The sequence below is a fragment of the Phalacrocorax aristotelis genome, chromosome 3, assembly GCF_949628215.1.
Source record: "Phalacrocorax aristotelis chromosome 3, bGulAri2.1, whole genome shotgun sequence".
NCBI lineage: Eukaryota > Metazoa > Chordata > Aves > Suliformes > Phalacrocoracidae > Phalacrocorax > Phalacrocorax aristotelis.
In genome coordinates this window covers 59620311-59642432 of record NC_134278.1, presented here as the reverse complement: position 1 = coordinate 59642432, position 22122 = coordinate 59620311, and the positions used below count along the sequence as shown (strand labels likewise).

The 22122-nt window shown below is 46.0% G+C and overlaps 1 protein-coding gene across 1 annotated transcript in view; it reads right to left on the bottom strand.

The window, feature by feature from the left end:
* The window catches only part of RSPO3 (R-spondin 3), a 64758-nt gene extending 43456 nt beyond the window's left edge, over window positions 1–21302 (bottom strand). Inside the window, exon 1 of the mRNA XM_075087577.1 lies at window positions 20797–21302. Coding sequence (XP_074943678.1) covers window positions 20797–20893 — 97 coding nt within the window. The 5' untranslated portion in view covers window positions 20894–21302. The remainder of the gene's footprint in view (window positions 1–20796) is intronic.
* Between the last annotated feature and the right edge of the window lie 820 nt (window positions 21303–22122).

The following is a 22122-nucleotide window of genomic DNA, read 5'->3' as shown; positions in this document are numbered from 1 at the left end:
TCTCAGTCACATGTATGCTTCAAGTAAGAGGTCAGACAGCTTTCTAAAAGCATGCTGTAGTTTAACCATAAATTATTGTGTCCGAGAAAGCAATCACTGAGTGGGTCCTACAGGTTTTGCTAGGCACCTTCAGACATCCCTTGCTGCTGCACCCCGGGATAGGGGCTGCACGTGCTGGTGAGCCAGCCGTTTGTTAGCATTTTGCCTTAAGATAGCATCAGCAATATCATCATTTTCTTACTCGCAGTGAGTTGCATTATGCTTACCAATCTGATTCTGATGACATAAAAAAAAGAGAATGAAATAATTGTGGATAAGAGCAAATAAAAATGCCATATTTTTAATATAGGGTGATGATCCAATATTTTCTTTGTGACTTGAGAACGACTTGCTTCACAGGAGTTTTCAAAAATAAAATAAACTTCAGTTTCCTTAAAACAAACTCCACATTGTTGCCTTATGAACAAAATTGGATTTTTATGTCTCATAAGGTTTCAATGTAGCATATCTGCTGGATGAGGCTTCAGTGTAAGCAAACAGATGGTAGGACACTTGTTGATTTTACCATGATATATTTGTGCAGGATAGAGAAGGGGAGAATCTCAAGAAAGTATCCTTTTGATTTTCTCTTGCTGTGTCTTAACAGCTTGTCTAATCCAGTTTAACATTCATATGAAATTACTGGTAAAACAAAAGAATTAAAACCAAAAGATGTATCTCAAATTCTTCAGCAATATGGTCTCTTCCTCAGTTTGTTTATTCTTTATATCAGAGAAAATTAAGAAAGCATTAGTAAATTAGTGTTTTACGGGGGATGTAAAGATGGAATGTTGTTTCATGTAAAAAATGGGGTGAAATGATGGAATTCTTCTCCTCTTTCAAAAAGCACAAGGAATAACAAGCCAAGTTATTCACTCATCCTGTCTTTTCTGAATTACAGCGTACATGTTACTTTGTTTCTTCAAACTAGCACCTGGGAGGAGTGTTTAAGGTGCTGTCTTATATGGAACTTGCAGACACCATTATCTTAAACAGCATGTTCCCTCAACCAGCATGGCTGTGAGCAAAAGAAGAAAAATTACCTTTATTATTGTAGCCTCTCTTTTTACATTTTTCTTTAATCCCCATTGCACTGTGGCTCCTGCTCTGAAAGTGTATGCATTCACACCTGGGCTAAGTGGCTGTAAAGTGCTTCTATTCTCAATCAGCAGTTTCACACTCAAATTGCATGTGCTTATGCTGTAACAGATCCTAAAGCAATGGAATAGCAAATTTTGAGAAACAACTTGTCTTCATCGTGATCATTACATTGTAAGATAAGTGGAAATGGCCCACAGCATCACAAACTTGAGGGGAAATGATATCCCAGCAATCCCCCTGAAATGATGTATAATTAAAATGTCTGCTACCCTTGAACATTCAAACATGGCTCCAGAGTAGGAATTAAGAGCTCTGGAGGTTCAGTTCCCTTTCAACTACATTTTAGCATCTCTGAAAGATTTTTATCTAATTTAAAAAATGAAGGTGCCTGCACTTAGGGAACCATGTTGGGATTCATCTCCCGTGGTTGTAGGCACTGAAGATTTGGACATCCACAACTGACCCAGCTGTCCAGGCTCCTCAAGTGTCAACATAGGTCTTGTTGGGTTTAACTCTTCCATGGACAGAGAGCGGGAGATCCTCTGGCCTTGGGGACACCAGACTTTGTAGTCATTGGAGGCAAACATGCGCTTCTAGAGCTCATTCCATCTGAACTACCTTAAACCTCTGCCTAAGGATGAGATGGCCTGGGAATTGCCATGTAATGTCCAATGACTAGCCTGGTTGTTGGTGCTTATGCTTTCAATTCCTGCAGTCAAGGGAGATGGTCGAGTTATTTATTTGGGTCAAATGTCACTGTCCTGTAAAAATCAACAGAGCCCTGCCAAATTATCCAGTGGAAGGTTTGTTCCTTGAGGTACACAAGAGGTCTGCCCACCTGAAATTCAGCAAGATTTGCAAGTAATTGATCTGTATGTCTTAAAAGGAGATCACTGCTGTTGGCTGGCCTTAGAAGATAACTTACCCACTTCCTTTTCACTTTTTGAAAAATTATGACAATGCTCTCTTGCAAACCTGTCAAGGGGATTAATATGAAAAATGAACTGATATTTGCACAGGTTTTGAAAGATGCATTCTTGCTGCTGCTTCTTATTGTTATTATTTTAAGGTGTATGCAGTCACTTAGGGGAGTTTTGAGCAGAACAACTCCAGTTGCTCTCAGCTATCCAAGCCCACTATCTTAGAAACACTCCTTACTCATGGACCTCTTCCTTGAAGAGACCACCTAGTCTGCCCCTCTGCAGCTTTTCTAGAGCATGAGCATCTCTTCTGCCTGACTTCCTGAAGCTCCCATACATGCATCCATGGAGGTACAGAAGAATATAACTTGCCTTACATCCTACCTGATGTTCATCCTTGCCACTGTCAAGAAGCTCAGGATAGCTCCCTCACCCTCTCCTCCTGCTGCCTACTGGCTCTAGAGGTGGAAGAGTGTCGGCACCTGGAAGCCTATAAAAAAGTTCAGAAAGACCAAGACCTAAAGAAGACTTCATGGCGTTCTGTCTTCTGCTTTTGGACATGAACAATGTGTGGTGCAAGGCCAGACCCAGCCTGTAGCAGTCATTCTCTGGTAGATGGCTACTGACTTCAGCCAAACATCAAAGATGGCCCTGCCTTATCAGCAGCTTGAAAAATGTACTGCACCCACTGGAGTCAGGCACATTGTGCCTATGCTTTGAGTCCACCTCATGCCTGAGAACCGGTGATAACAACACGTTTACTTCATTTGTGCTGGGTACTAGTTGAGTGTTCAGAGGGGAAGCTGGACTAGATGTTACCCTCCTCTTGATTCTTGACACCAGCACAACATCTGAACTAGTGAGGAGGCTGTTAATACCCTTTTTGTTTAACTTGCTGAGGCCTGCTTCAGGTGATCACAAGCATTGTATCTTCCTCTTTTTTTCCTCTGGGAAACATGCAGCACCAAACTTTACCTTAACAAGTTTCGTCCTTCTTCCCTGCTATGACACTGAACCCAGCAACTCCATAAGCCACCATGATCACTGATGGGAGTTCCCAACATGTCAGCATGTTCCTGCTCAGCAGCTCGCACCCAGCTCTCCCAGCTACCCAGCTTGCGTTTATTTATTTCTTCAGTAAAGGTCTAAGCTCACATACAGAAAATGGTGGCTCTAAGTTTGAAAAGTCAGATGTGGCTATAAAACTAAAATGAAACAATGAACAACACAATAACTCCCAGAGACTATCTAGACATTTTCTTTAAGGTAGGGGACAGGAAAGTGGATGGGGCTGCCAGCTTAAGAAAATTAGAAACAATGCCTTACATGCATTATTTCTGAGTATCAGACATACCACCCTAGGAAAGCATCATGAGTGGCCTGGATAAGCCTTTTTGCTTGCAGGACCTAACCAGTGCAAGGTGGACACTGGAGCCAAGTCTTGTGATCCATTTTTCTCCTCTTCTGTATTGGAACCAGCACTCTCTACTCACCACAAACTGACAATATATAATGTAATTTAAATGCAAAAAAAGATCGGTATCACCAACCTTTGTTGGGATACAAAATTCTGCTATGGTATGCACATGCATAGACATATACCTGCTGTTCACTGTGTTCCTAGAATATAATGTATTTTTTCAGCAAAGACATTGGCTAGAGTGTAGATGCATTTATATGTCTTCATTCATCTCAGTTGTGGCCTTTTTATCCTCAAAACTGAGTCCACTGGAAAGTGACTTCTGTTAGCAGCACTTCTTAAGGATCTCATCATCAGCCCCAGAACACTGTTAGTGTTCATCCCATCTCTGCTACTAATATCACACTGCATGGTGAACATTTAAGACACTGTAGAGTCGGGATAATTTTAGAATACAGTAAAAGTAACAAATTCCACCAGAGCTGTGCTTGTCTTTTCCCCTGTAACACATGATGAGCCTTAGTACATTTTGGGCTGGGAAAGGGCTTGGGCTTTTTCATTTGTTTTTTTGTTATATTTTTGGGGCAGACCAGAGAAAGGCAAAGAAGTCCAAACTGGTGCTCTGAGTACTTTTGCAGCCTGATACAGATAATTTAAAATTCATTGGTCAGGATAGCTCGCTCTACCCGTTGCTGTCTAGAAGATCTGCAAGCATGGTGTAGTCGTTACAGAATGCTGTCTCTGCACCGATTATTTATAATGATAACACACTGACGCTCAAATTACACTATGTTCTGGCTCCTGCCTTCTATCTTGCCCTTTCCTACAAGCAGTCTAGAGGTAGGACTTTCATACGCGTTTGTAAAGCGCCTATTGCTGCAAACATTAATAAGAGCTATCACTTAGGAGCAGTTACTTACACTTTGTTTAATCTCTAATGGATTCTTCTAAATATTTACAGTAGAAGAGTTGTCAGACCAAATGCTGGAAATTACTGGCAACTTTCCAGCTGCCCAAAAGGAGAGGAGAGGAGAGGAGAGGAGAGGAGAGGAGAGGAGAGGAGAGGAGAGGAGAGGAGAGGAGAGGAGAGGAGAGGAGAGGGGAACCTGCTCATTGTTGCATTCTTCTGTGGGGTTTTAGTAAGTCAGGGTCTGCATTCTATAGGTTGGCGGCACCAGCCTCAAGTTGTGCTGCAGCCACGTAAAACTGCCTCTATTGCTAATCTTGAGGGAAGTGGCTGTTTGCTTTGCAGACCCTGAAGTAAATAAATTATCTGAAAGGCCAGTGGCTGCTGCAAGAGATGGAGGACCTCCAAACTGTTTGGGGGTGTCAGCGTAGAGCACAGTGCTGTTTGCTGTTGGTCGCATTGCACCTTGCACTTAGGCAATCTCCTGGCTGTTAGATCTGGATCCTGCAGTATTCCCCTGTTGTTGTGGCTCCCTGACACAAGCTGATTGCAGGCATACAGACTATAAGAAAAAAATAAATCTAAGCCAATGAGGCTGAAAGAAAGCCTTTGATGGGCTTCACCTCCACAGCTTCTGAAGTTGCCTTGGCTCTGTGCAAGATCTGTGCGGAAGAGGAACAAGCGGATGGGCAGCAGTGGGAACCTGTGGCTTCTGGGAGGGACCCGTGTGCCAGCAGCAGCTGTCTGGCAGATATCACCCACCAGGCCACCCAGATGTGCCCAAGAAGTGGGGCCCCAGGCAGGCAGGAGTAGGGGACAGCAGCTGCATTGCTGCTTTACAGCTGGCAGAAGTGCTGGTACATGCGAGAGGGACCTGAAACAGGAGGCACTTGTGTGGCTCGCTGTCTCCCACTGTGACACAGCAGGTCTGTATGTAGACAAAAACGCTTGAAGGATTGTTGTCTTGCTTTGGAAAAATTTCCATTGATTTGAAAATGAAAGCTTTGCCTGACCTGTGAATTTATCCAGATATAGAAGTTTTCTGTAGTATTTGCTGTTGTAAGGGCCTGCCCTAATTTTGAGGGGGGGGTGTGGGTGTGGGTGTGGGTGTGTGGGTGTGTGTGTGAGTGTGTATGTGTTGAATGCATGTGTGAGAGGGAGAGAAATCTCACTGCCTAAGACTGTTCTGCCAAGATAAACCCTGGAGCATTTTATAAATTAACTCTGCTCTATGTGTTTATTTTTCTTTTGGAGATTCTAAAAGGAGACTGTTCAACTCATCTTATTAGGGGCAGCATATTTTCTTAAAGCGAAAAATAAGTTCCTACTCTGCACTGGAAAGTATTTGCTATTTTCAGCTAAAAGTATTCTTTCCTTCTGACCTGGCATATTAGATAAGATTTATATTTCTGACCTGACATTAGGTAGTTAAGATTTATTCTTCTATATTAACTTTACTGAGCTTGCAAGCTATTCATTTATAGCGTAGGGAATATATTTATGGCAGAAGCAAAGAAAGTTCACTACAAAGTAGTAAAATATGTTATTAGGAGTGTCCCATAGACTGATGAAAATTGTGAGTACCCTAGCAGCTGGCTCCCTTCTGGCTCTTTTTTACTCTTTGTTATTTCAACTTTAAAACTTGAATTTGAAGTCAGTTTCAATGGTGAACAACTTAAAAGAGTCCAGATGATTCCAATATATCCGCATATATATACATACGTATATGCTGTGATTGAGAGGTGCAGGGAAGGGGATAACAAGTGACTTGAATTCTCTCTGCGTTGTGCTGGCAATGACCCAGGCATAAGTAACGTTGGACCTTGCTCTCCTGCCAGTATAAATCAGGAGGGACTCCACTGAGGTATAAAGCTGGTGTGTGAGTGGGAGCTGAATCAGATCTAGAGCTTTTCTATATCCAAAGGTGTGGGCCCAGGCAATCTGTTAATGTCCAACTGACTTAAAGAGGGGAACCGCAGACTATGATGGAAACCTGGAAGCACTTCAAGCCTCTATAGACAGAAAGTTGGAAAGTTAAAGGCCTCCTATTGAAATCAGTGACAAAACCTCCCATTAACTTCAATAGGAACAGGATCAGGCCCTAGAAATGGCTGGAAGCCAAAGAACTGGATAGCTCAAGAAATAGGTAATAGGAGCTGATGACTTTCACCAATAAATCACCAATGCAAACCTGACTGTGCTTGGTTTAGACTCAAAATTGCTTTCATCTGATGTTTGTTTGAAACTGTACGCATTGTAAAACCTTCAAGAAGAACTGGCAGTCTTGATAGTTGTCTCAGCAAGAGGCCGACGGCCGGACGGGGTGTGGTATCTCCTCCGTTCCCACGTCATCGGAGGGAGTCCATCTTAAAAAGAGCAAGAAGTGCTTGCCTGCCTAAAGAGAGAGCAGAGCTTGGGATCTGCTGTTAACCAGAAGTTTTCTATTTCAGAAACTGTCAGACTAACTGTAAATCCACTTAGACTGAATATATTGGGGGAGGGGGTTAAGGCTCCTCAGTAAGCCAAGAGGAGGAGTAGATATTTCCATTTGCAGACATTATTCAACTGCTGTCACAAGAGAGAATAGAGATGTGTGGAGCTGTGAGGAATTAAATGTGCTGGAGAAAGGGCTTGGCATAGGGAAAGTTAGGACCATCAGGCATTATGAAAGCTGGGAGTTGCTAATAGAGTGCAGCAAGCAGTGCTGCGTGTTGCAGTTCAGCTGATGAACTCTGCTGCCCATCCCTTCTGTGACACCACATCGTGCTGCAGCTGAGGAGGAGAATTTTGTAAGTTGTACTGAATTGAGGCCAGTTGCCCTACCATCTATCATGGCACTCCCTGACAAAGTTGTGGGGAAATGCAAAGCATTATGGAGAGGACTTTCCCCCCCCCCCCAATATTTTTGCAAACTGAACTTTTTCCACTGGTCCCTGAAGGGTCCTGCACTGCTGCTTGGAGAGCAGTAGGCCAGCTGGGTGCATATTTTGGTTTCTGTGCTTGGTCAAACAGCTATAGCCATGTTTGATGTGAACTCACACATTCAGAATAGTTCACCACTTTCCAAACTCCACCCTTCATATTCCTGTGTTTGACAGACCTCAGGGCTATGTACTCTATTACAGTATGCAAACTTTTCCAGCTCCTTCCTTACTTCTACCAGGCCATGTCTGACAAAGGCTCCAAGGATTCATATCATTTTGTGTATGCAAAGATTCATAGCTTGTTTTTACAATCTGTCTGTAAATCAAAGAAGCTGTTCACTGCTGCTTTTCTCTCACCAAGAAACCCACTGGTATCAAGTCATCACCCCGCAGCTCAAAGGCATCCGTTCTCTTTCCACCATTTCTCCTCAAAACCCTGGGCTCAGAACTGTAAGTTGCAATAACTTGTGGCTTGGCATCAAAAGGGAGAAGTATGTCAAGGAGAAAATTTGCTTATAGGTACAAGTAGGGGAGTGAGGGAGAGGGAATACTAAGGGAATGTTCCTTAGGGGTGACACTAGGGAAGAACAAAAATTGTTAGGACGATGAGAAAAAAAGTTATTTAAAAAATTCATTTGACAAAGGGCACATTATCATATACCCTACACAGCATTGTCGCATGTGAATTCTGGTGTGTCTGCTCAGGTTCACTACATTCACCTGCTAGCTGTTTTCAGTGGGCTTGGCTTGGATCTGGGCACGCTACGGATAGCGAGGAGGACATGGACCACACCTGTATTAAATCCGGCAGGCTAATGGAGCTGATCTAGAGTTCCTCTACCACTCGTCACTTCAGAAAATGCAGCAGCTTGGGTCTATCCCTGTGCTTACTTATTTAGCTAGTCTGGTTTGGTGTATGTTCTCACTCTACAAATTACTTCAGTCACTAGGTTGAGAAACAGTGCCCGAGTTCAATATCTGTAGGAAGAGAGAGGAGAGGGAAGCTTGACAACTATAACTGAGCAGATGGCAAAATAGGAGAACACTCATGAGTACACAGTGCTGGGCAGGGTGAATAAGTACAACACGGGGGAAGCAGGAAAAGTATCCCTCCCACAGTTTTAAGTGGCAAATTACAGCTGTTCTCTTACAAAAGACTGTGGAATGCCCTCACAACCTTTACCAGCACCTCGGGAAGAGAAATGCAGATTGCATTGCTGCTCCTTTTGTAGGTGAGTGAGAACAAAATCCCCCACGAACTATCATGTTTTTTTTTAATAGCCTGTATAAACATTTAGGCTGGATTCTGAGCACATGCTAATTTTATGCTGGCAGAGCTCTGTGAGTTATTTGCTTCCTGACACGAGTTGTAACTAGAAGCAAAATCAATCCCTTAATCTTTATGAGATGTTTATTCTGCCTAAACCAACTCCCATTAAAAACAATGCAGAGGCTCTAGTTTGAAACCTCATGTTCGTCTGGCATGTGCCTTACGATCATGACATCTCCATTCTCTGATAAAAGGGAGGAATATTAGGTCTCCTTGCTGTTCCCTCAGCAGATGCACAGATGCAGGTACACACGTATACCTATATGCACAGACATCCCCCCCAAGGAACATCAGCAGTAGTGCTGCTCATTTGTCATGGGGCAGGGAAAGATGCTTCTTCGCTAACACCACTGGTTTCCCCTGCCGGGAGGCCAGCCTAAGGAACATTATTTTCTTTCTCATTGGCTAAATAAAATTTCCAGCCTAGTGATATGCCATATGAAAAGCCATAAAGGTTTCACCTATACACAACCAAAAAGCGAAGGGTCCATGTAACTGGTGTAGTTTTAGGCATGCCAGGCTCAACAGAAAAAGAGAGGGTCCCCCAGCAAACTTCTTGTGCAATTTTTTTTTTTTAATTTAATGTTTGGTTTAACCTATATAAAATTAATGAGTTTGTTTTCCATGACCAAACAGGCCATAAGAAGTGGGAGAAGAGATGGAGTTTTCAGATAAACCAAAGGGCCTTGTGTATCTTGAAACAAAACTTCTGCGGCCAAGAAGGCCAACAGGATGCTGGGTTGCATCAAAAAGGGCATTGCCAGCAGATAGAAAGAAGTCATTATCCCGCTCTACTCAGCGCTGGTCAGGCCGCACCTGGAGCACTGTGTACAGTTCTGGTCCCTGCTATATAAAAAGGATGTGGACAGGCTGGAAGGGGTACAGAGAAGGGCCACCAAGATGATCAGAGGACTGGGAAGCCTGCCATATGAGGATAGGCTGGGAGAGCTGGGTTTGTTCAGCCTTGAGAAAAGGAGGCTCGGAGGGGATCTCATCACCATGTACCAGTACTTAAGGGGCAGCTACAAAGAAGATGGAGACTCCCTTTTTGCAAGGAGTCACATGGAGAGGACAAGGGGGAATGGACACGAGTTGCTCTTGGGGAGATTCCGATCGGACACCAGAGGGAAATTTTTCACAGTGAGGACAGTCACCCATTGGAATAATCTCCCCAGGGAAGTGGTTGACTCGGCCACGTTGGACACCTTCAAGAGTCATCTGGACAGGGTGCTGGGCCATCTTGTCTAGGCTGTGCTCTTCCTAGAAAGGTTGGACTAGATGATCCCTGAGGTCCCTTCCAAACTGGGATTCTGTGATTCTGTGATTCTTCTGTCTAGGGTTGTCGGTATCCTTTTTACCTATATTTTAGGACAATTTCAAAGGGAAAATAATTTAAGAACAAGTACAGACCTTTAATTCTTGCTTGTGTCTGTGTGACTTTGTAAGTATGTATGTGAATGTGTATATACAGATACAGGTATGAGTGTGTAGGGGAGAAGGGAGAGATGACTAGATGTATGAGCATTTATATTATTTTTATTTAAAATTTATATTTTTAATTTGAAAATTATATTTTTGTAGTTTACAAAATGTTACTAAATTTTCTATCAAAATTATGAATTTTGTCAATATTTTATTAATGGTGTTAAACACCTCCCTGCACTTTTGGTAGGCTTACGGTTTCCTGACACCTTTGACGATTGTTATATAGGCTGATGGTCAAAAAGGTCTTTTAGGAGATCCTGGGCATGGGCTATGTAAAGGAGTTTTTCCAGTTCTAGGACTACAGCTGTAGGCTTAGGGGGTTCCAGGGGATGAAGTACATAAGGCAGAGAAGGCTTATGTACGAGTCAGGGAGTACGAGATGGAAGATTCTTCTTTTCAATAAGCTCTCTTGTATGCAGTACTGCAATTTCTGTGGCTGAGATCTTTTGGACAAGATGCGTCCTGTGGACTTGCAGATGAAAAACACAGGGCCTTTTTGGTGCACACAGCAGTAACCACAGTCAGTCAGGGAACCAGGGTGGAAGGCTCAACCAGCAAGTTCCATAGATGAATAACTTATTTTTCAACAAGTTATGCAAGGCTTCAGAAAGGATTATGGATTGACTTTCATAATGCTTGGTGGTCTTTTAGTGGTAGCTATGGTTAGAATCCTCCTTTTTTACATAATCAATGAAGCATGGAAGTACAAGAAAAGACTACTCTTTTAATTAGACTATTTTATCTGGACTCAGGTGTGATTTATACTGAGGAAGAAGTGAACTTCTCCACTCACTGGGAAATTATGTGATTTCAGAAAGAGGTGAATAGAAGCCTGTCCTCATCTTGAAAGGGTACAGTTTACAGTTTCCTTTGTGGCCAGCCAGATCCTGGCAAATAGGAATAAGACCCCCTCGCACCAGTCATTCCCCACCCACTGCTTCTAACCTCCAGAAAGCTTGGGAAGACTGTGTTCATCAGAATACCCAGCCACAGTACATAGAAAAATTGAGAAAGCCTATTTGAAACCTCCTCTGTAATTCTGACATCCATGGAGTGATCAAGCCCACTTTGGCCTCTAAGAGACCACACAACCATGATATATGTCACCACTTGTTACATTATTTCCTGAAATATGCTGAACTCAGAACTAGTAATCTAACAGCTTGCTTGTTCTGAGACATACATTTGAAAGAAGCTGGGGGTTTCGAACATGATTATTATCTCAGTGAATTTCTCAGATGAAAGAACATGGTACCCAGTAATGGAAGAGAAGAAGCATTCTCTAATCATGCAACTTTTATAGGTTGTTAACAGAAATAAATTATGCCAACAGAGAAAGGGAAATATTTTTGTCCACAGTCTGTCCAGGGGAATTTCTTTTTATATTGACTTCTTCCTCAGAATAACTTTAGTCTTTTCTTAGGAGACAATATATGACCAAAGCAGCCATGTGGATGTCCTCTTGCTGACATTCACTCACAAGTGAATCCTACTGATAAATCCTTACGCCACTGAAGCTTCCCCTCAATGGCTAGCTTAAATAGCACATTTAAGTTGTTTCATTACTAAAACCAGGGCCTTGGACTTAAAAATGCTTGTCCTGGGCATAGCACAAGTTATAAATCGTACACTCTGGTACAGAATTCTACTTTCAATATTCATACACCCTCGAGTCTAAAACTCATTAATTGCTCAACTCTTCATAAAGCATAAACACAAAAGACAAATATGTGACTTCATTTTGGACAGCAAAACAGAAGCTGTTTTTTTGCAAAATACCAAAATTGTGTAATTTATTTACCTCTCCTGCCTTCAAGATCTTGTCTATTAGATTTTATGACATCGGTGGCCATTGTGCCCAGCACAAGGAGGTCTCATCTTAGCTGATTATTTTCAGTTCTGTGTTTTACTAAAACTTTCTGGAATCTTCATCCATCTCCCTGTATTTGCTAAATACATGCACTTAACATCTCTGACTCCCATGTTAAATAAATATCCCTTGGTCCCACTTAGTTCTATTTTGGAGGGGTAATTCTTCACTCGGCAGTGTAACATAAAGTAAAATAAAACCAGCAACTCCTTATTCAGTGGCATAGAAAAGAAGTGAAATTAATTATGAACATTCTAGGAAAAGGAAACAAGGTTATGAAACACTTGCCGATGCTGGTGTTTGTAATCTTCTTGAATAAGCAATGCAATAATGCAGGGCAAGTGTGCGTGGGAGGTGCGCTCTGAAGAAACTGGCTGTTTTCCTCTCTCTGACCAGTTGAGCTGTTATGAATAAAAAATGTTGTTGCTAAAGAAACCTATAATAAATCCTGTTGGGAGTATTACATGTGCTGATAACATACATAAACTTTATAAACATATTAAAGTATCACGTTTTAGTCGCTCTGGTTCATGTGGATGTTTCTAAATGTTAGCTGAGAAATGGAACTCTTGTTCCACCAGCGGGTTGCTCCTACATTTCTGGTTCAGCCGAGAGCCTTCTCCTCTTCCTTCCCCTTGAAGAAAGAACCTCTCCTTGTAGGAGAGATGAGGAAAAAGGGCTTAAGCCCTACCTCTGCTCTAACTTTCCACCAAAATGCTGTCACCAGAGAAGCTGCACACCTGGTGAGCTATTTGGAGAGAAGTGGGGTGGATGATCTGGTGCTTGATAAAGGATTTAATGCTATTCTGAACATCCGTGCTTTGTGTAGCGATGCCGTCCATTGACGCCTCCATCAAAGTACAGTTGGCAGCCCTGAGCGAGGCGTTTGATTTGCCTTTCAGTAGGTGGGAAGAGTTGGGCGCCTCCAAAAGGGATTAACAAAAATCAGCATGCTGAACAAGGGATTCTCAGCCTAGTCACAGGCAAATGCTGGGGTCAGAAACTGTCTCAAATCCTGGCTGTCCAGGGAACTTCGGTGCCCTGGCACTGCCACCCAGCCTTGCAAGCCAATATATTCATTAACAAAAGAAAGGAGACCTCACTCTTTTCTTCTGAAACACACCAAGAAGGGAGGAGCAGCCTTGCTACCCTTAATGTACCTAAAACTTTAGCAGCTAAAATACTCGGCCAGGAGTTGAAAATCTGAGTTCTATTAATTCTTTTGTCTAGCGTTACTCTAGCCTGTCTTGATCTGCTCTAATAAACTGACTTTTTATCATCTGGACTTGCATGTAATCTCAGGCCATTTGCTTGCACCCATTTTAGTTAGCACAGAAGAGGAAGGGGCCCAGGGGGCACATGTGTGGGAGCAGGGATGCGTGTGACTATATTGCAGTGTCAGTAAGTGATCCCCTGCAGAGTCCTGTGCTCCCTGTGGAAGAACTTTGTATTGTTATTTTTGTTATTTGTTATGATTTACTGATTGCCTTTTTTACCCAGCGTTTCTTTAAGAGAACAACCTCAAAGCCTCTGCAGAAGGGGCCTGAGCTCAGAAGTCTTCCGTGCCAGGTGGACGCTCTATGTCAGTAAGATGAAGTCTCATGTTTGAAACAACAAAACACCTAAGAAATGCCCGTGCATCAAGGGTGAGGTGGCAAGTAGGCAGGGCTTTGAAGGTGAGAGACTCAGGTGTTTAAATCCTGCCCCAGACACACCTTAGGCACCTAAGTCCTGTTCTTGGATCTGAGCCTTGCTGTGTCTGCCCTCGCACTTTACAGGAAGCCGCAGGAATCACACATCATTGCTATTCCAACACCCATCAATGAGCTCCTGTTTTATTTCACAGTGCCCCAAAATCTGCTTTACCCTGCAGGAAATATCAAACGTCTGAAATCCCATCTAGGACCTTTCAAGTTTAAACATGAAACATGTCAGGACGTAAAGCTGACACTCAATAAGAAGCTTGAAAGGATAATGTTTATAGCAGCGCGCTACCAGAACTCGGTGTAGACCTGTGGTTCGGGGTTTTGCTTTCATTTAAAAGTATCGCTATATGCATTTCTTTAGGGTCTTCCTCCTAATTACTCTATTGTATGGAGCTGAAGTATGGGTGCAATGCCGGGGTGCTGCTCGGAGCAGGAGGGAGCTCGGTGCCGTCACAGTTCATGTCTCTCCCAGTTCAGCTCTGGTCCCCATAGCTGAGTTCTTCCCTAACAGCACTGGAGGGATATAACTTTTTTTTGCTTCAGCGGATGCTATTTTTGATCACACAAGTAAATAATGCTAACATTTTAAAATGCATGGTCTATAGCTCATAATCTAGAAATCGAAACACAGAAAGATATTTATTAGTCAGCTATCATATAGCTGTAGTACAATCATTCCTTCTTTTTAAGTAACGTTGCTCATCGCACTGCTCACTGCTAACAACAAAAATAGGGTTCGAATAATCATTAATAAAATCTGTTGGATTTTATTATGACAAAGCGTCTAATAAGTAATCATCCTACCATCGCCAGAAGCTTGGTTATTCAGTTATTTATAAAAAAGTTGTAGCTCTTCTCTTTCTTTTTTTTTTTTTGTGAGAGCCATAACATGTTTTGCATGGATAAATATTCTCTGAATATTTTTATCTGCGGCATTGTTTGTGGTAATAGCAGACAGACGGACTTTTGTATAAAAACGTACATGGTTTCAGCTGCCTTTTGTCATCTGATAAGATTGCTTTGTTCTGCAGTCTTTTGGTAAAAAATTGGCAAAGTGATTTTGAGTAGTTCAGACTCCAAAATTAGAAATGAGTCAAAAATGTTCTTTTCTTATTAGCTTTCATATCTCCTCCACCAGGCTTTCGCAATTTTTCATTTAATTTCAAGAGCAAAAGGGACAATTTACTGTTGGAGAAAAACTTCTTAGGAACCTCTATGGTTTTAACGGATGAGTTTTTCTACTAGTCACTGTCTATAAATGATTGAATATGAAATGGTAGACAGCTTATTAATGTTAGCAATAAACAGCAGTGGTCAAGCCAGCACACTAGCTTTATTAACAGGAAAGCAAAATAAGGACGCTAACGCAAGAGATAATGACTAAGTCTGATTTTTACGTCCCAGCTCAGATTTTATTAGGCATAACTTCCATTATCTTCAGTGAAAAATCTACAGCAAGAAGCAGCAGCAGACCGGGGATTTGCAAAGGCTTTATACCCTAATAACAAAGCTTAAAAGAAGAAATTAATCTCAGAGTTAACTTTATTGACTTCAGTTGGCTCAATAGGTAAAAGTAGTAAAATAGCTGTTCTTCTCGTATGCTTAAGAAAGAGGTTGCCTCCCAAGTAGGCTATATATCACAGTTTTGAAAGGCTCAGAGCATTGTTTTCTCCTATATAAGTATCGAACATGTCCGGATCATGCAATTTTGCAAGTACTCTAGCACAGGAATTCTTCCAAACTCGGAATGTTTCCTGAGGTCCTGCAGAAAAAGAGCCCTCTCCAGTTCCAGTGAAGCCCATGGGACTTTCTCCACTGAAAGCAAAGGAGGCAGGTTCAAGCTCTAAAACCATCTCATTAATAATAGCAACATTTTATTCTGTCTGCAAAGAGAAACAGGGCTTTTTCTGTATTTGCTGATATGCAAATCAATGGCTTTGAGAAGCTGTGGTAATAGACATATTTACAGTTTAACATAAATTTTAACTTGTATAAGAAATGTCTTCAGCAGCCGAAAGAAACAAAATTGGAAACTATCACCCTTTCACATGTCAGGTATGAAATGGGAACTGGTCTGTAACATCCTTTAGTCTCTTGGGATGGTAAGATGTATTGTTCCACATGCAGCTGGTATACTTCAAGCACAGAACTACGTGCACATAGCGTTATAAAAAAACCCAACACAAGCATGCTATCCCTACAATACTTCTAATGATTTCAGCAATGCGTAGTGATTTTCTAATATGTAATTATTTAAGATATCGCTACAATGAGATACATTCACAGTTTATGAAAATACGATGAAAGAGTGCTCCATCTGCTTTTGTTTCTAATGACTGCAATAGGAATTTTGCAGTCTATTTCGAAACAAACGGGTTCTCATCCAAAAATGAGAAATATAGCTTCATTGCAAAAAAGATGCACTTGTCACCAACAAAGTATTTACCCTGACAATACTAATATGAAACCGTCACAGAAAAAAAAATATATCTGTGGCATACAAATACTTTGAAAGAGAACTAACACTGAATAATTTAATCCTGCCCAAGGACAGATTCAACTTAACTTGATGGCTGCTTGCTTGGCTAACTTCTGCTTTAAATTATTGCACTCAGATATTAAATTACTTCTTTTTTAAAAAAATTGGTAACAACACCTATATTATATAGACAATATGTAGTGTTACCACCTGTGCCATGCCAACCCTAAATGTACATGTAGATATCAGTAATATGTATATATATCAATGAACTATTTAAAAAATTGCTTCCAAAATGTAGTGTTATTTTTACTAATAATGTAATTCCTCTTTTCCTGTTGACATTTTACCTCCACATGAATGACACCCTCCATGAGGGCATAAAAAACCCGAAGGAATAATTTTACCAGTTTGTGTTTTCTCAGTTCTCTCCTGTTTTGTTCCATTTTATGCAGCTATGTTTTCAAACGGGCTGTTACGGATGTGCTTAATTTTGAATTTGTAAGTAGTTGCAGGCAAACCAAGCCAGAGAGGCAGAGGGTTTGCAGGGTGGAGCCCTCCACTTGTGACCGTGACCAGAAGCAGATGCTGGATGACCTGCAGTCCTGCGTCAACAGAGGAACCAACGGAGAAGCGACCAAAGGAACGACTGACTGCCGGGTATCGCGAACGTGCCATTACAGCAAAAGGCAGGAGGCAATTGCCAACATCAGATACTGATGGGCTGCAGATAATATACATCATGGTAGCTCTCAGCCAAACTGCAGCCCGCTAAGTCATGCTGATGGTTTTACTCCCAGATGTAGGCGTTGTGGTACAAATGCAGAATTTTCTATCACTTTGCTTATTCTAGTGACTTCCAAATTTAGTCTGTGGCTCACTGGTAGTCCACAGGGTCATGGCAAATGGTCTGCTGGTCATTCACAGACCCGTAGCAAATAATACTTCATTTCTGTCAGTTAAAAGGTCAATGAGAAAGGTGCACAACTGTCAGTACGAAGTTTTGAGGGTTGGGGGTGGCCTGCAGAGCTAAAATATTTCAGAACTATTGACTTAATCCTACTTTTTTTCTCAGCAAACTATAATCACTGGGAGATACATAGAATTTCTTATTTACGGGTATGCTAGTCTATACTTAGCTGCATATTAATCTCTCTTGTAGGACCCAAAAAAGCAACTTAATTTGTTAATCTTAATTGCTCTTATCAGAATAAAAACAAGTCTCTTCGCTAATGACATGTTTGCTTTTGAACTTTTATTGATCTTGTCTGCTATGTCTAATTATGGACTCAATCCTCTGCACTCCGTAGTGGACTTCGGAGGGGTTTTGCCTCTGTACAGGCAACTGCGCATTTACTACTGATCGTGAGACAGAAATTTAGGATGCTCAAACTGGAAACTTCAGTAGGAGTTTGGGGAGTGAAAGGACCACAGACCAAACTTTTCTCCTGCTAAAGATTATTTTGGCAGTAGCTACAAAATAAGTAATGTTTCAAGACATTCTGATGGGGCAAATTAACAAAGAAACTTCAATTTATACCAGCTGAGAGTCTGGCCTGGCATATTCTGAAGTAGTCAGTTCAGGTTTCATTACTCTTTTATCTTAAAATGTGGGAGCCTACAATATAATACATAGAATGGGGGACTCGGATATTAAACAAATTGAATTAACATGGGCTCACTGACAGCTTGATGGCAACTGGTTTGTACTGTATTTAAAAATGCATAGATTAAATGGAAATTTGAGGACACTTTCCTAGCAATGGGTTTAGGACCTATGCTTCGAGGAGACTCTCTGGGCAGAAGAAACAGAAGTCCAGAGAAAGCCTTCCATGTAATAGATGACTTTGACAGGTGTCTCCTTTATCCGCACACTATCATTTTTTTCAAGTTCCAGTATTCACTAATAGCGATTCATAAATTTTTAAAGCCAAAGTGCAAGTGGTGACCGTAACCTCTTTTATAGCAACTTCCATAAACGCTCTCGCTCTAATTTTAACTTCACACCAAATAACGACTAGCTAAACCAAAGCACATTTTACCACCATCCCGATCTGAACACCTCCACCAGTGGACAGTGTACACTGTGCCCAGGTGAGGTGTTCTGACAGTTATTTGACTTCCCTGCCAAACTGATGAGCCAGACTTCCATTCTGGCTCTTTCTAGCTGTGGGTTTTCAGCCACTTGTTCTGCTGTGAATTTACCTTAACTTTTGTATTTTAACCAGAAAACTTTGAGCAAGTACCTTCTCCGCGTTGCACCAACCATTTCATTATTTGCAGCCAGCACTTCCACCTCTACTTCCCGAAAACTACCCCGCTGAACGGGGGCCGTCGAAAGGAAAGGAGGGGGACGGCGCTCGCCTGGAGGAGCGCACCGCACCGCAGGCACACGCAGCAGCCACCGAGTCCGGCCGGGGGCAGGAGGGCGACCTGCCTTCCCCCCGCCAAAAGGGCGGCCCCGGGAGGGGGCAGCGGCCGAGCCGAGCCCAGCCGAGCCGGGCCAAGCCGGCCAAGCCGAACCGATCCGAGCCGGGCCAAACCGAGCCAAGCTGAGCCGGGCCAAGCCGAGCCGTGCTGGGCCGAGCCGAGCCGTGCCGTGCTGGGCCGAGCCGAACCGTGCCAAACCGAACCAAGCCGAGCCGAGCCGTGCCGAGCCGAGCCGAGCCGAGCCGTGCCGGGCCAAACCGGGCCGAGCCGAGCCGAGCCGAGCCGAGCCCAGCAGAGCCGCACCTGCCGCCGCGGGCTGCCCGCCGCGGCACAGGACAGCAGAGGTCGCCGCCGGCCCGGCTCTGGCCCGGCGCGGCGCGCACCAGGTGCCGGAGGGCGGACGGGCGGAGGGAACCCGCTCGCCGGCCCTCGCCTCACGGCGGGGGCCTGCCCCCCTAACCCCGCTGTGCCCCCGACCCGGGGCTGAACCCCTCCACCGCGCCCGTCGGGGTGCCCCATGGCGGGTTGGGGGGGCCGCCGCAGCTTGTGGGCCCGCGGCTGCCAGGGGTTAAAGGAGTGGGTGGGAAGTGATGGGAGGCTGCGGAGCCCTCCCTTGCCAAGGATAATAAATCGGATGCCCTGACATGTTTTATTTAGCCCTTAGTGCTCCCTCGCTGCGCGGCCGCGGGGATGGGAGGGCTGCAGCCCCCGGTCTCTCTCGTCTTCGGCTCCGCTTTAGGGGCACTTTAGGTGAATCAAACCTTGTGTGCAGGAGGCAAGCCATACAAAGGAGGCTTTCAAGGGATAGACATGCCAAGCAGCAGAAGGGAGCGAGCGCTGAACAAAATAAAAATTAAAAGAACAGTAAACCCCCCCCCCCCCGTCCTCTCCCTGAGGAAGTAACTCGGTTACTTCTTGCTGATTAAATGCGGGCTGCCGTGTTTTATGGCATTTCCCCGGTATCTGCAGCTGTCAGGGAAAGAGGACAGGCATGAGCTGCCCCTTCGCGGTAGGTGCGCAGAAAATGCCTCCCCAAAAACGCTGAAGGGTCCGATGCAGGCGGGCTGGCGAGGCGGGACCGGGGGCACGTCCCGGCGCTCCCCGCTGCCGCAGCCCGCCGCCGCCCGCGGCTCCGTGCGGCGCCCCGGCGGGGCTCTGACCGGGGGGTCACGGCGGACCCGGGTCCTCGGAGCTGCCCACTACTACCGGCCACGCCGCAGCCCCACGCGGGAGCCAGAGCTCGCCCGCCCGCGACCTGGACAGCGCCTTCCCGAGGGGGCGACTCTCTTCTGCCTCGCTTTCCTTCCCGCCCCGATGCCGGGGGGGTCTCCTCGCCTCTGGTCTCCTCCGTCTCTCTGGACGGCAGCGCCCAAGGAGCTGCTGCCAGCACCCCCGGTTACTGACCCTCGCCCCCCGGCCTGCGGGGATGCCCCGGCCCTCCCGGCTCCCTTCTGCCGCCACCCCGCACCCAGGCGACATTGGTCAGGAGCTGGCTAAGCCAGAGGGGACGAACTCCCTCCATCCCATGGGAGTTTTAACAAAACCCATAAACTATGAGGGTCCACAGCCCCGGGGCAGTGCCGCTGGGTAACCCAGGGGCTTCCCGGACGGTGCCGCCGAGGTGGCTGGTGGCGAGTGAAGGCTGGAGGTCAGCGGGCTAGGCACTGCCGCGACACCCCAGCGCCCCGCTCCGCATCGCCGGGCGCCAGGCTTCACCTATAACCATGACCTGTACTGCTGGCTCCCGGGGAGGGGGCTTCTCCCTCCGTACTCCCTCAGGTCGCTTAAACGGTGACTGGGGCGGAGAAAGGCGCTTAGGGCATCGCGGCAGAAAGTTACCTGTCGTGGCCTCGCGCGTTCCCATTAGGAAATGGAAAGAGCTAAGAAAGGACATTCCCCTTTACCAGGCACCAGAATATAAAGGAACAGACGCAGGTCTTCCCCGGAGCCAGCTCTGCTCACCCCGGTGAGGTGAGAGGGAAAAGCAGAAAGAGGTGAGAAATCGCCTTCATCCCTCCAACTCAATGAAACCGCCGGCGGATCCGCTCGGCCGCGCCGCGGGCGCGGGACTTGATTCCCAGCACGCTCGCAAAGGCACCGGGGGGGCAGAAGCACCCCCCGGACAGGTGAACAACACAACGAGAGGAAGCAGAAGTTATCAAAGTATAAATCTCTTCGCACTTACTTCTTCCCTGTCGCCGTACCCTGGAGGCGTGCTGGCTGCCAATGTATTCCATAAAGTTCAAAGTGATAAAAAACCAAGAAATCAGTCGCAATTGCATAGTAACCCTTTGAGAGTTCGACTTCTCCTTTTCGTTCTTTTTTTCTTTCCTTGAAAAAATAAAAAATAAACCGGGGTGGTAGGCGGCAAGGGATGAACACAGCAGCAGAAATACCTGCACTGAGATCCAAAACTGGGCTTGGCCGGCTTGATGGCTTTTGCCGGTTTATTTTTCTCTTTTGGTTTTTTTTTGTCTTTTTTTTTTTTTTTTTTTTGTCTTTTCCCTTCGGCTTTTCCTATTGCACTTTCGAACCGTCCACCCCGCTACCTGCCGCAAACCTCAGAGGGGAGTCAGCCGCGGAGGGGAGCCGAGCAGCCGCCGCCGGGGTCCATGCCGGGCCGGTGGCCGGCAGCATGTTGTGGGGGTGCCGGGGTGCGTGCGGCTGTGCGCGCCCGTGTGTGCGCCGGGCGGGCGAGGTGCCGACAGGACGGATAGATGGATGGCGGTGGGAGAGGAGTGTGCGAGGGCGGGAGCGGCGGGGGGGCAGGAGGAGGACCCAGCCCCGCCGCCGCCGCCGCTGCTCCGGAGCTCTGCGCCGTGGGCACCGCCAGCCGCCGGGCGCAGGTGGGCCGGGCCCCCCCGGCTCTCCCGCCCGCCGACCAGGAGCCCCCGGGCTTCATGCAGGAGCTGCTCCGGAGCGGGGCCCCGGGGGAGAGGCCCCGGGGAGGGGCGGGGCGGGAGGAGGCGAGCCCCAGCGCCCCGGCACGGCGGGGGGAGGCTCCCCGCGCCCGGCCGAGCCCCCTCGGGGCATCAGCGCCCGAGCATCCTCCAGCGGCGGGGCCGGGCGGGGGACGCCGCTCCGCGCCCGGCCCCGCGGCTGCGCTGTCCCCCGCGGCGGGGCGGGGCGGGACCGGGGCCGGGGCCGGGTCGGGCGGCGGGACTCCGTAGCCTCGCTGGCAGCCCCTGCCCGGAGGGCTCCGCTCGCCTCCCCTCGGCCTTCCCGGGGCCCTCGCGGAGGTGCCGCTTCCCCCCGCGCCCCGGACCCGCCGTGGGGAGGAGCCCCCCCGCCTGCCGGGGGGACGGGGCGGTGTGCCGTCGGCCCCTTCCCCGCTGAGGGGGACACAGCGCAGCACCCCTCTCCTGTCTGAATTTGCCCCCCACATCCCTGGTCACAATGGAGATGGGGAGATGAGCGGGGGGTGGGGGGCCTCCAGCCCCTCCTTCTCCTCGGGATTTTCTCCGTTGCTGCCTTTTGCCCGTGGGACAGGCATTTCCCGGGGTGACTTCTC